Raw genomic sequence first — 13,812 nt, 5'->3', positions numbered from 1 at the left:
AAATTTAAAGTAACCTAGGCAAAAACCCATTGGGTATCTAAAATATATTATTTTATTAGTTTTAGTTATTTATTTAAAATTTAAATTTAATAAAAATATATATTAACAAGTTACATAAAACCCTTGTTTGAAAAATCGCTAGGCGCTAGTCGGGCGTTCAGTATGGGTCTAGCGATTAATCGGAAAATGGGAGATTAATCGGAGATTAGTTTTAGGGTTATTTTAATATTTTAAAAATATATTAATCTAATATTATTTTCAAAATTGTAATAAACATATAAAAATATATTTTAAGGTAAATTTTTAGATTTTTTATTAAAAATTATGACTTTTGTTAAAAATTTGAATATAAATTATTGTAAAACATCACAAACTTCCAATTCAAATGTTTAAATAACAAAAAAAAAGAGTTGTTTTATACTTGCAATAAAAAAATAATCGGGATATGTAAGAATAGGCGGAAAATAATCGGATTACGCGAGAATTAATCGGATTAGGCGGAGAGTAATCGGGTGACTGATTTTTTGAAGGAATTAGTCATTAATCGAGGTGGAGAGGGTGGATCTAGCGATTAAGCGGAGAGTAATCGGGTTAGGCGAGGATTTTTAGAACGGGGCATAAAACAACTATCAATGGAGTATGTTAAAAAGTTGAAAACCATTTTTTTACAAAGATACGTTTCGTCGAGTTCTCTTACTTTTCAATTATTTTACATTATTTAAATTCTAAGATACCAAATAAGTGACCACCGATGTGGATGTCCTTACCGCCTTGCACTTCCTAACCCACCAATCATGTTTTACCTTTTTTGTTTTTTGTTTTGTTGGTAAGAACCAAATTTCTACACCTTCATTATTTCGGTTGTAGGAAGGATGTAGCAAAAATTAACAACTATTTATTTTTATTCTATTTATCTGTTTTTTTTTTAAACGTTCTATCTATCTTTCATTCATAATTTTTCATGTATATTTATACTTATCTTACTTTCTTATCCTACTATATATATACAGTAAAACCTTTATAAATTAATAATGTTGGAACAATGAAAATCTATTAATTTATAGAGATATTAATTTATCGATAAATTTATAATTAATAATTTATAAAGAAATTTATCTAATTTTGTAAATTCTTAAAGAATTACGTGTATATATATATATATATATATATATATATATATATATATATTGAACAGTAAATACTAAATACATGATAATATTATAAAATCAAATGGAAATAATAATAATAATAATAATACTATATGCCAAACTAAGAAAACCAATACCATATATTATATTTCATATACGCATAAAAACTTTGTTATTCATATGTACATACATGTATTATTAATTATTATTTGCGTACATTTATATATCAAATTTATATTATTTTCTTTTTGTTTAACCAGATTTAATATTCATATTAACTATATATTTTATTAATTGTTTAAGAAAATAATACAAAATTAATATGTATAAAAAATCTACATAATAAAATTAGTATTTACCAATCATGATTTGCTTTACAAAAATATCACACCTACGGCTAACATGTCTATAATCCAAATTCTAAAGCATTAAAACTACAAATTCAGCCCCAACCAATCACCCACTTAATTGATCAGAAAGCGCACGTAAGCTTGAACAAATTAGCGAAATCGTGAAAAAAGAATTCAATAGGATCATTGCAAGGCATAACTATGTTGTGAGAATTTGAGGGTGTCTTGTAAAACAACCAATTGCGAAATTATGATGGCAATCGAACACTAATTTTAAAAGGATTGTTGGGGTAATTGTCTTGTCTTAATTTACAAATAAGTTGTTGTTTTTTATTGCATTGATTTTTTTTTTCTGTTCTCTTATGTTGTTTACAGAGATATCGTTCATTGCTATTTGCACAAGAATCATATCACTCACCTTAACATGAAGCTAAAGAGTATTGTTCTTGTCAATAATGGTTTCAGTTTGATCATCAAAATTGATTGATATATCCCTTGCTCGCCTTGATGAAGATGGTACGAATCTAATACAATCTAACACAAGATGATACTTTCAAAAATACTGATTTGATTCGGTCACACAAAAGCCGGTTTTGTTTGGTTCAATTTGGTTATTTTCGGTTGCGTATTCATAACCATAGCGTCGCCTAAAAAACCCCATTATTTTCAAAAGTTGATATTTTTATAACAAAAAAAAAAAAAGAAATAAAACAGAGACCACAATCCCATTGTCCATGACCAGAAACTAATGGCGACGACGACGAGTTGTTCGCTTCTCCTTTCTTCTACTCTCTTCCTTCACTCTCCTCCTTCTTCTCATCTCTCCTTCTTCAATCTCTCTTCTTCACGATCCTCTCCAATTTCTCTCTACCCAATCCGATCCAAACGCTATTTCCGAATTCTCTCGAAGCTTCCACTAAACGACAGCAACAACGATGATGATACTCTTCTTCTTCCTCCTTTCTCCGCCGTTAAACCTTTCTTCCTCCTCTGTACCTCCGTCGCGTTATCGTTCTCACTATTCGCCGCTTCTCCTTCTTCGGCGTTTGTAGTCAGTACTCCGAGGAAACTTCAAACTGATGAGCTCGCGACTGTTCGTTTGTTTCAAGAGAATACTCCTTCCGTTGTTTACATCACTAATCTCGCCGTCAGGTATCAATTTTACCGATCTTTGAATCTGATTATGGATTTGTATGTAATCTGTGATTTGAGGATTGGTCTAATGTTGTGTGAATTAGGCAGGACGCGTTTACATTGGATGTTCTTGAGGTACCACAAGGCTCTGGTTCAGGTTTTGTGTGGGATAAGCAAGGTCACATTGTTACCAATTATCATGTTATTCGTGGTGCTTCTGATCTCAGGTTCAATTTTGTTGACACTTTATGAATCTGATTGATTTTGGATTCTTTGACTACATTGTTTCGCTTGGATGGTTCCTTTTGTTGTTTGTGAATGATGAGGAGGTTGTGTGATCTATATAATAGGGTAACTCTTGCTGATCAAACAACATTTGATGCAAAAGTTGTTGGATTTGATCAAGATAAGGATGTTGCGGTTCTACGTATTGATGCACCGAAAAACAAATTAAGACCTATACCGATTGGAGTCTCTGCGGATCTTCTTGTTGGCCAGAAAGTCTTTGCCATTGGCAATCCTGTGAGTGTATATCCTTAAAGTGATTATAGAGTAGAACTCTGCTTTTGTGGTTTCTATTGCTAGCTGGGTCGATACTTATGTTTTCTGGACACACGCACTAAAGCAAGAACCTTTTTGTGCAGTTTGGACTTGATCATACTCTCACAACTGGTGTTATTAGGTATGTTAAATTGTCTTTGTCTTCTCTTTTTTAAGATGCATTCTCCTTAAATCGGATGTGTTCTTCCGATAATCATGCTGGAATTAGTTAACTCGCAAACGAAACGGTAAAAAAAGATGGTTGGTACATGAGGATACATATATTTTCTCTTGCCCCTCTTCAGGCGTAATGGATTTACTTTTTATTTTCTGGCCTTTTCTGTTCTGAAAACTGTAGCATGTTTGTGTATTATGATTTGTACAGTGGTTTGCGAAGAGAAATTAGTTCTGCTGCAACTGGTCGTCCAATTCAAGATGTGATACAGACAGATGCTGCTATTAACCCCGGTAACAGCGGAGGACCTCTTCTAGATAGTTCAGGAACGCTAATTGGTATAAACACCGCCATTTATTCTCCTTCTGGTGCATCTTCTGGAGTGGGATTTTCGATCCCAGTTGACACCGTAAGTTCTCTCGACTTCTTTTTTTTTCCCATTGCAAACACAATCAGAGAGAGAGTCTTTCTCTATCCTTGAATCCACTAATGGGAGAGTAAAGCTGTTTCGAGCTCTGTTTCTCTCATGCTCAGGTGGGTGGTATCGTTGATCAGTTGGTGAGATTTGGTAAAGTCACAAGACCAATCTTAGGTATCAAATTCGCACCGGACCAATCTGTTGAGCAATTGGGAGTGAGTGGCGTGCTCGTCTTGGATGCTCCTCCAAGTGGTCCAGCTGGGAAAGCAGTAAGCTCTTCTTGTTTCCAAGTTTCGATATAACAGATATTCTCTATGTTCCACTCTGCGGTATTAACATTAAAATGATGTTGTTGATTGTTGTTTAACAGGGACTTCAGTCAACGAAACGTGACGGTTACGGGAGACTAATACTAGGAGACATAATCACCTCAGTTAACGGTACAAAAGTCTCTAACGGGAGTGATCTGTACCGGATTCTCGATCAATGCAAAGTCGGCGATGAGGTAAAATAGCGAGTCCAAAATCTGCATTTTCGTCAACTTGTTTCTGCATCTGAGAGAGTGACATTTTGATGATGTTGATTAGGTGACCGTAGAGGTTCTAAGAGGCGATCACAAGGAGAAAATCTCTGTAATTCTCGAACCAAAGCCGGACGAGTCTTAGAAACGTCGTTGAAAGAAGTAAATATATAACGTGTAGAAAAAAAAGTCCGGTGGGTTATTTCTGTATATCAATTGTTCGGAAAATAGATCGTCCAATTGTGTACATAAAAATATGTTTATATTGCATACCTGCATAGGGTAGCCGGAATTAGCCAAAATTGCAATGTCTTGAACCACCGAAAGGAAATTGCATGTAAAAAATCTCTGAAAACTGTAGAATAAAATCTTTATCGCCACAACCACGACCACGACTAATAGAAACATTATGTTAAAATTCTAATCATTAATAAACCTTTATCGCCCCCACCAATAGTTCAAAATTTGAGTTTCAAAACTTTAAAGTTTAATTTTTGACTTATTGCCGCAAGAGTATCGTTTTGATATACTTCTTCATGATATACCATTGACCAAAACAAAATTAGATATTGGCGATGGTTTTTTTTTTTTTTTTGATAACCCACTCCGGTCCCACCGAAGTGGTCCGACTAGCATCGTGTCCAAGCGGAACTGACGTGGTCCTGGAAACCTGCATCCGCTATGTGAATTCCGCAGCAACATGTGACGATGGTTGTGATAGCGGTGGTCGTGGCAGCAACATGTGACGATGGTTTTATTGCGACATTAAGAATAACGGTGGCGATAGTTAAGGTTATTTATACAATCGTTGTGTATATATAATTGAAGCAAAACTGACTAGGGAATACAGGAGGCGTGTATATGGTTATGTCTTGAGTTCATGTGTTCGATCTTTATTTTATAGTCTTATACGGTTTAGTTTATTTGTTCAATTGTTAAGTCATTTTACGGTCTCTATTTCACATTTTGTTATCCAAAATGACGTAGTTTTGATAACTTCTATAGGGTTTCATAATCTATATACGCAGGGCCGGTCCGTTATGTTTAGCTGCTTATAAAGCAAAACAAAAAATGAAGCCCATTAACAAATGCATTTATTAAAAAAAAACATCAATTGGGACTTTGGGTGTTTCGAACACACAACATTAAAATTCAAGGACACGTTTTCATGTCAACATAAACCACTACACTAACGACATTTACACAAAGGGAAAAAACCCGAAAAATACTCCATCTATTTTTAATTTGGACGTTTAATACCTAACTTTTTTTTGTTGGAAGAAAAATACCTTCTTTAATTATAATTGGTCGAAAAATACTTTATCTTTATATTATTGGTAAATTCAAACCTCTGATTTAACGGTCGTTAACGGACGTTACGGTATCAGTAAACGACGTTATATTATAACAAAACAAATAGCCGAAAAATGCTTCATCTATTTAGTTTTTGATTTTTAATACCCAAACTTTTTGGTTGGAAGAAAAATACCTCATTTAAATATATTTTTGTCTAAAAATACCTCATTTTTGAATTGTTAGTATATACAATATTTATACAAACATTTACAAATATATTACTTGATCTAATGGTAACACATATGATTTTTAACCCTCATAGAACTTCTTTTGATCTCCTATTTTCTTTAATGAATGACATACAAATTTAAATACATCATTTGCTTCACTCCTACAAATTTAAATACATCATTTTTCATTCCTAAAGGCATCGTTGGAGTTAGAAGGGTTTTGCAACTAACAAATGAGAGATTCTGCAAATTTAAATACATCATTTTGATGATGGAATGTAACGATTCTGCAACTAACAAATGAGAGATTGTGACAAAGATGACGACGACGATAGATTTGTCATTTTTGTGGTCGTGGAGTAGCATAGTTGCGGAAGTGGAGAAGAATTTAGGTAAAAGTGGAGAGATGGAAGAAATGGTTCGAGAAAGATTGAGTTTTGATCGTATTAACGAAGTAATATTGAGTTTTGATCACACCAATATATTTGTAAAATTTTGAAAATAAATTGTATATATCTATTTATATAGACAGGGTTAATATTTAACGTCGTTAAATGTTTCTGTAATATTGTTAACGATTGTTAAGTCGCATACTTGAATCCACTAATAATTTAAAATGAAGTACTTTTAGACAAAGATATTTTACATGAGGTATTTTTCTTCTAACCAAAAAGTTGGGGTATTAAAATTCCAAAAATAATTAGATTGAGTATTTTTCGGCTATTTTTCTGTTATAATTTAACGTCGTTTACTGATATCGTTATGTCCGTTAACGACCGTTAAATCAGATGTTTGAATCTACCAACAATTTAAAAATAAGGTATTTTTCGACCAATTATAATTAACGAAGGTATTTTTCTTCCAACAAAAAAAAGTTAGGTATTAAACGTCCAAATAAAAAATAGATGAGGTATTTTTCGGGTTTTTTCCCTTTACACAAAATGATGCCCCAAAAATATATATATCAATATGATGCCTAAAGCACCAGTTTCACTAGCTTTAGCTATGGGCCGGCCCTGATTCACGTTAACCAGTTTGTTTATTCCATTGTAACATTCAACTAAAATTTGATAATGCTCTTTTTTTCATTGGAATTAGATATTACTATCTTTTAGTTATTTATTCAACAAAGTGGGAACAACCTATTTAAAATTAGTTCCACAGTTCACCATAAAACAGTTTCCTGTAGAAAAAAAGAGAAAAAACTTTGATGGATCAATAAAAAATGGTTCTCCCTCCCATATCTCTTGTTTCTCAAAATATGGACCTAAAATTTATAACATTTTTAGTTATATAAACATTGAATATATACAAGCATACATTGTATATTTATTATATAGATTTGCATACATTGAATATACAAAAGACATATATTTTGATGAGAGGTTATACTAAAAAAAAACGTCTATGTACAAAGTAAGAGTATATGTTTGGAAAAAAAGATACTCAGCTATACGAAGTATAACGGAATATATGGCTACACATGTCAAGTTTATAATTGTACAACCAACTACACGAACTAAATGTATTGCATGCCCACATATACCAACTATATGAAGACATGTGGTTAATATCACGAACATTTATTCTGGTACACCAATCAACGAAATTCGGCGTTGACCATTGTTGACCGGTATTGACCAACAAAAATATTCAAAAAATTTTTTAAAAGAATTATTCTATGAAATCATTTATGGTGTTGTATAATAAAAAAGCACATTCTATATTTAACAAAAAAAATATTTTTTATGATTTTAATAATTAGCTAATTTTTTTAACTTCAAAACTAAACTAAAATTATAATGAAATAAATTTTATTAATTTTTTTAGAAAAATTGAGTATATGACTCTTTAATCTAAAGTTTGCATGGTAAAAAAATATTAAGTTTTTTTGCTAAAATCAAAATCATAATACATAGTTAAGAATATATAGAAAATTTTACATACTCTTTAGTCTAACTTTAATATATTGTTAATTTTGTAATTAAAATTATTAAAAATTTTTTTGTTATAACGGTTAAACAACAAAAAAAGATCGCAATTTGATTTTTTTTAATATATAGCAAATAGAAAATCTAACGATATTGATTTTAGCAAAAATATTTATAAAATAAGAAGTTAATGTTTTTATTGACAATGTAAAAATAAGTAATTCGCTTAATTATTTTTATTTCACTTTTATTTTAGTTTTGAAATTGAAAAAACTAACTAATTATAACAATTAATTTATTCAATATATATACAAAATTTATTTAAGTTGAGTATATAATGTGTTTTCCTCTTTAATTATACAATACCATAAAAGATTCAATAGAATAATTTTTTGTTTTTGTTTTTAATATTAAAATAAATAAAAAATTGAATATTTTTGTAAATTTGTTGGTCAATGTCGGTCAACAATGGTCAACGCCGGATTTCGATGATTAGTATATCAGAATAAGATGTTCGTGATGTTGATCACATGTTGTCATATAGTTGGTATATGTAGGCATGCAATACATCTAGTTCGTGTAGTTGGTTGTACATTTATAAACTTGGCATGTGTAACCATGTATTCCGTTATACTTGGTGTAGCTGAATATTTTTTTTCTTATATGTTTTATAGTTTATAACCTAGTCTCAACTAACAAGTTAAGTGGTAGAGAATAAAATAGTGAATGCTGATGAATAGGTAAGGAATATGTCTCACTAAATAATTAGAGGAATAGAAGCTCTGCTCTTCACTTGTCTCCCTACTTACGAGTTACCACCTTCCTACTACTCTCTTCGACTTTGGTTTTCGAGCTAGCTATTACATAATACCCTTATTAAGATGTATACTCTTTAGTTGCGCAAAGATATTAAAAAATAATATGTATGCTCTTTTTTTCTTTTTTTAATTCAAAACCCTTATATACTAAATCGAGAAATTATGAGAAAAATTATTTCTAAGAAAATGTAAATTATTTATATAAAAGTAGCTATTATCACTATTTAATTTCTTTTTACTTATAATTATAAATACTGCAGTTTTTATCAGTGTTCTTCTTTTTTTTCTTAGTTTTAAGTTGTTAATTTGGGGCTAGATAAAGCCAAATTAACAAACATATATGATTGGCATAGTCAAGTTCTCAACAAGCTATCCTCTAACGAAGCATTTGGGTAACGACATGTCGTCGTATATATCTAGATACACGTACATATCTTAAATTAGAAATTTACTCCAAAAGCAGAGAAGGTTCTCATAATCATTACCAACGTCTGCTCAAAAGTAGTTTATATATATATTACTTTGAATATGTATCCAAATGAAGAAACCTGTGCTTTATGACCCCACAAATTCAAAGAAAAAGACAAGAAAAATATATACCTATTAAACAGGTTTGGTTTAGATACAGTCTCAACCATAGAAGATCGAATCTTATTACATAATTTACGTTGCAAATTTATAAATACCAACCCATGTCAGTGTCTTGTTCGTATTGCTTAAAAAGCACGACAACATTAAATTCCACGTAGGGATAGATGCTCCCTGATCATCACTGATTCGGTTCGTTTTCACTTATCACGTGGGTAATATTTGATGTTATGAAAGTGTTCAAAAACTACATAAATTATAGATTTGCAACCAAATATATATATATACATAAATTGTTATGAGTTTGTTTAAAGGGAAACCTGCAAACATAACCTCAAACTTCTTCTATTTTTGCAAAGCTACCTTTTCCCAAGCATCTGTGGTCTAGTGGCAGAGGAAGCTTTGGGAAAGGGCGAAACTCTCAAACCTGAGTTTGATTCTTCCTGAAAACAAAAACACATTTGTTTGGGAAGTCTGTCAGTTGGGCCTTGGCCCAATTGGTTTACCTGGTAGCCAGAAATGCAGGCGGTCTGACTACCCCCTGACACTTAGTCGGAAGGCATTCCAAACTCGGGATAGGCAGAATGATAGCCCGTAAAGGCCTAACCGTTAACACGGTGGACCAGTCCACTATGTAGCACCCCGGTGCGTTCCCACCGGAACCGACCGGATAACCGATAGGGTTTATCAAAAAAAAAAAAAAAAAAGCTACCTTTCACATGCAACACAACCATCCAAGTCACAACTTAGCTCGAGTAAATATAATGATCTCTCAACGAGAGCACACATTCACCAAAAAAAAAAATGATCTCACCGTAAACCATCATCCGTATATACAGGGCCGGCCCATAGCTAAAGCTGGTGAAACTGGTGCTTTAGGCATCATATTGATATATATATTTTTGGGGCATCATTTTGTGTAAATGTCGTTAGTGTAGTGGTTTATGTTGACATGAAAACGTGTCCTTGAATTTTAATGTTGTGTGTTCGAAACACCCAAAGTCCCAATTGATATTTTTTTTAATAAATGCATTTGTTAATGGGCTCATTTTTTGTTTTGCTTTAGGCAGCTAAACATAACGGACCGGCCCTGACCTGAAGTCAAATAAATCACAAATCAGTTAAATCATACAATATAACATTTCGCAACAATCTGCTTCGTATGTAGTAGATTTGTTTTTCTAAATTTCATTTCACAAATATAGTAAGTATTGATATATTTCCAGAAAGGATAAAACAAGTTTCTTTTTCTTTCGCCATATAGATATAATTTAACCAACTGCCAAATTTTAGATTTTAATACGTAACGTAGGGTTACAAAGTATAACGCTATGTATACATTATTAGGTACATATTATGCTTATAGCCATGATTACACAAAATATACGTATTGATGTGTGTGTATATATAAGCACGTGTCTTGAAAAGCCATCATAAGTTCACTATCACAATCTCTTTCTCTTTCTCTCTCTCACACACAAAACACACAGAAATAAGCAGAGACTAAAAAAAGAATGAGAATAAGGAGAAGAGAGGAAAAAGAGAATCAAGAATACAAGAAAGGTTTATGGACTGTTGAAGAAGACAACATCCTTATGGACTATGTTCTTAATCATGGCACTGGCCAATGGAACCGCATCGTCAGAAAAACTGGTACTCTTTCTCTCTTTTAATTTGTGACCATATATTAACTTTTATCTCTAGCTAGTTCAAATATAAATAATATCTCAGTTTGATTAATTTGGTGTAAATTTTGATTCGTTGATAGGGCTAAAGAGATGTGGGAAAAGTTGTAGACTGAGATGGATGAATTATTTGAGCCCTAATGTGAATAAAGGCAATTTCACTGAACAAGAAGAAGACCTCATTATTCGTCTCCACAAGCTCCTTGGCAATAGGTACATACATTTATGTTACTACTATACTATATACCATGTCTTTATATTTAATCGTTAATTAGTTTAAATGTTTAATGTATGGGGCAGAAAATACACAAAAATAGTTTTTTTTTAAAATCAAATATTTGAATTGTTTTTTTAAACAAAGATTTGGCCGGTTAAGATGTTTTTAATCTAATTGAAGGATTTTCTTATTTGCAAATGTAAAAATTTATAGAGTTTCACAAGTTAAAAGTTTGTCTTCTCTTCGATTAAACTCAACTTTAACATCGGATTATTTCATTGTTAAAAGGTGTTTTCTCCACAAAAACAAAAATCTTTAAAAGTATCTTTTGAACTTAAATATGTTCGAACTTTTCAAGTGGATAATATTTAATGAAAAATATACACTTTTTCATAAGTGTATCGTGCAAGCAGTCACTTTTCAAAATTCATTATAGAGATGGAAACGTTTTCCACAATTCAAAAAATGTAAAACCCTCTCTCTATGTGTATATATTTATATGCATACATTTTATGAATCATATGCATATGTCACCAAGAAAAAAAGAATCATAAACATCTACTTATATAGGTTATAATTTATGTTATAAAATATGAATTTATTTTATAATATCTTTAAATATTTCTTCTACAAATTCAGATGGTCTTTAATAGCCAAAAGAGTACCGGGAAGAACAGATAACCAAGTCAAGAACTACTGGAACACTCATCTCAGCAAAAAACTCGTCGGAGATTACTCCTCCGCCGTCAAAACCACCGGAGAAGACGACGACTCTCTGCCGTCATTGTTCATCACTGCCGCCACAACTTCTTCTCGTCATCATCAACAAGAAAATGTCTACGAGAATATAGCCAAGAGCTTTGACGGCGTCGTATCAGCTTCGTACGAGGATAAACCAAAACAAGAACTGGCTCACAACGATGTCTTAATGGCAACTACTAATGATCCAAGTCACTATTATGGCAATAACGCTTTATGGGTTCATGACGACGATTTTGAGCTGAGTTCACTCGTAATGATGAATTTTGCTTCTGGTGATATTGAGTACTGCCTCTAGTTTAATTGTTCATGTTTTGAAATTGTCTTAATTTTGAGATAAAATAACGATTAATTATGGATACGGATATTGATATCAATACTACTAAAGTACTAATACTATCTACGAGTACGTACTTCTTTATATTTTTAAAGAGCAATAAATTTTACCGAGTGTAAAAGATAAGTTACTGCGGATACAGAATAAGTTTTACTAATTACCTCATATATATATATATATATATATTTATATACATATATATATATTTTTTGTCATCCTCATTTAATATATTTGTGGATAAAATTTAAACGATTTTTATCTTTTAAATCTTTGAGGAAAAAAAAACTTTTCTTAATTCATGCGAATAAAAAGTAGTTCAGATATATAAGATTCAAAAGATAATAATGGGAAACAATTTCCTCTACTTTGAACTTTGAACTTTGAATAAATGATTGTCAAAGAAAGCAAAGTTCATTTTAAAGTGTAACTTCACACTTATTGCTAATATCGCTTGTTATGATATAAATAGTTATTATCGAGAAGTTCCTGCTTATATTTCAGTCTCTTTGGATCATGGACTAAAACATACATACTCTCTCTGTTTCACAAAGAGTGTCGTTTTAAGGTTTTAATCTCGTTTCACAAAAAGTGTCGTTTTGTGTTTTCAATGCAGTTTTAAAGACTAATTCTCTTTTTTAACCTCGCTATTTTAGCTTATTAATTAGAGAGAGGGTATTATTTAGTGTATTAATAAGGGGTAGAAATGAAATTTGTTTACTTTTCTTAATTCATATGAAAAATGCTAGAATAACACTCTTTGTGAAACAGAGGGAGTATAAGATTACTTAAGGTTCATAAAAAGTACTACAAAAAACAAACTAGTCATGTGTACTCAATCATCAAAAAGACAAAACAAATAAGATAGAAAGACATTAAATCGATGGATAAATGTCTGTTTAAGCTGTGAGGTTTCTCCCCTAATAAGAGATTTCAATGAGTCCATCCGGATTTCATATTTGATAAATGATACGAATTGGAATTGTCGTTGAATATTGCTCACTTTAACTCGTGACATTGAGAAGCAATTTAAACTTCCGGCTCTCGACAAAGAGAGGACACTAATTTCACAAACCATATATAGATGGCACTCAAGTTACATATTTTGAATCTGATTTATTAGTTTCCAAGGAAAATCTTTATATATATATATAAACTATTGTCACGAAGAGCATCATGCATGTGGTGTTTATAAGCTCGTGTCTCTTTATAGTCCTAGTGATAAAAATTAAAGTAAAAACAGGAAAGTTAGTTGAGACGCCAAAAGAACTGTTGAGTAAGTGTTCTAACCAAAAAAGAAAGAAGAAGACAAAAAAATAGATATTATTATGGGATTCGATTATTAATATTCCTATCTGTAATAAATTTGTACTCTCACATTTCATATAACAACGAAGTTGTGTTGATATCTTCAGCGTAGGTTTCCATTTAAAACAAACTATATAAATTGGTCATTAATGACTCAACATTTATATATAGTTCGTGTATTTTTTTTACGATTTATTTACATTTTTTCACATATTCTTGTGTCGTAGTTAATTAGCGGCCACATGTGTGCGGGTCGACACGTCTATTTATTATTAACCGCACTGGGTACGTAGTAAATAAAAAATCAGAAGGGACACACAAAGTAAAGATACCAGCAATCATTGAATTGAAATTAAATCAC

At 31.4% G+C, this 13,812-nt stretch overlaps 2 protein-coding genes across 2 annotated transcripts; both read left to right on the top strand.

Annotated features, from left to right (window-relative positions):
* The first annotated feature begins 2,119 nt into the window (after positions 1 to 2,119).
* Positions 2,120 to 4,668, top strand: LOC9313150 (protease Do-like 1, chloroplastic). Its single transcript, XM_002877036.2, has 8 exons — positions 2,120 to 2,650; positions 2,737 to 2,859; positions 2,983 to 3,154; positions 3,277 to 3,314; positions 3,558 to 3,756; positions 3,882 to 4,034; positions 4,136 to 4,270; positions 4,353 to 4,668. The coding sequence occupies exons 1-8, from the start codon at positions 2,247 to 2,249 to the stop codon at positions 4,428 to 4,430; spliced, it is 1,302 nt and encodes a 433-aa protein (XP_002877082.1). The 5' UTR covers positions 2,120 to 2,246; the 3' UTR covers positions 4,431 to 4,668.
* Positions 4,669 to 10,408: 5,740 nt separating this feature from the next.
* Positions 10,409 to 12,263, top strand: LOC9313149 (trichome differentiation protein GL1). Its single transcript, XM_002877035.2, has 3 exons — positions 10,409 to 10,801; positions 10,917 to 11,046; positions 11,690 to 12,263. Exons 1-3 carry the CDS (start codon positions 10,663 to 10,665, stop codon positions 12,105 to 12,107), a joined length of 687 nt encoding a protein of 228 aa, XP_002877081.1. The 5' UTR covers positions 10,409 to 10,662; the 3' UTR covers positions 12,108 to 12,263.
* The last annotated feature ends 1,549 nt before the right edge of the window (positions 12,264 to 13,812 follow it).

Source organism: Arabidopsis lyrata (genome assembly GCF_000004255.2).
Source record: "Arabidopsis lyrata subsp. lyrata unplaced genomic scaffold ARALYscaffold_5, whole genome shotgun sequence".
Taxonomy (NCBI): Eukaryota; Viridiplantae; Streptophyta; class Magnoliopsida; order Brassicales; family Brassicaceae; genus Arabidopsis; species Arabidopsis lyrata.
Note: the sequence above shows the minus strand (reverse complement) of the source record. Positions and strands in the feature narration are given on the sequence as shown.

Excerpts from the sequence above, each read along its gene's own strand:
- LOC9313150 (XM_002877036.2), top strand. The coding sequence starts at position 2,247 with ATGGCGACGACGACGAGTTGTTCGCTTCTCCTTTCTTCTACTCTCTTC. Across the intron at positions 2,651-2,736 it reads ATCACTAATCTCGCCGTCAG|GCAGGACGCGTTTACATTGG; the intron begins GTATCAATTTTA and ends TGTGTGAATTAG. Across the intron at positions 4,271-4,352 it reads AATGCAAAGTCGGCGATGAG|GTGACCGTAGAGGTTCTAAG; the intron begins GTAAAATAGCGA and ends GATGTTGATTAG.
- LOC9313149 (XM_002877035.2), top strand. The coding sequence starts at position 10,663 with ATGAGAATAAGGAGAAGAGAGGAAAAAGAGAATCAAGAATACAAGAAA. Across the intron at positions 10,802-10,916 it reads CCGCATCGTCAGAAAAACTG|GGCTAAAGAGATGTGGGAAA; the intron begins GTACTCTTTCTC and ends ATTCGTTGATAG. Across the intron at positions 11,047-11,689 it reads CACAAGCTCCTTGGCAATAG|ATGGTCTTTAATAGCCAAAA; the intron begins GTACATACATTT and ends CTACAAATTCAG.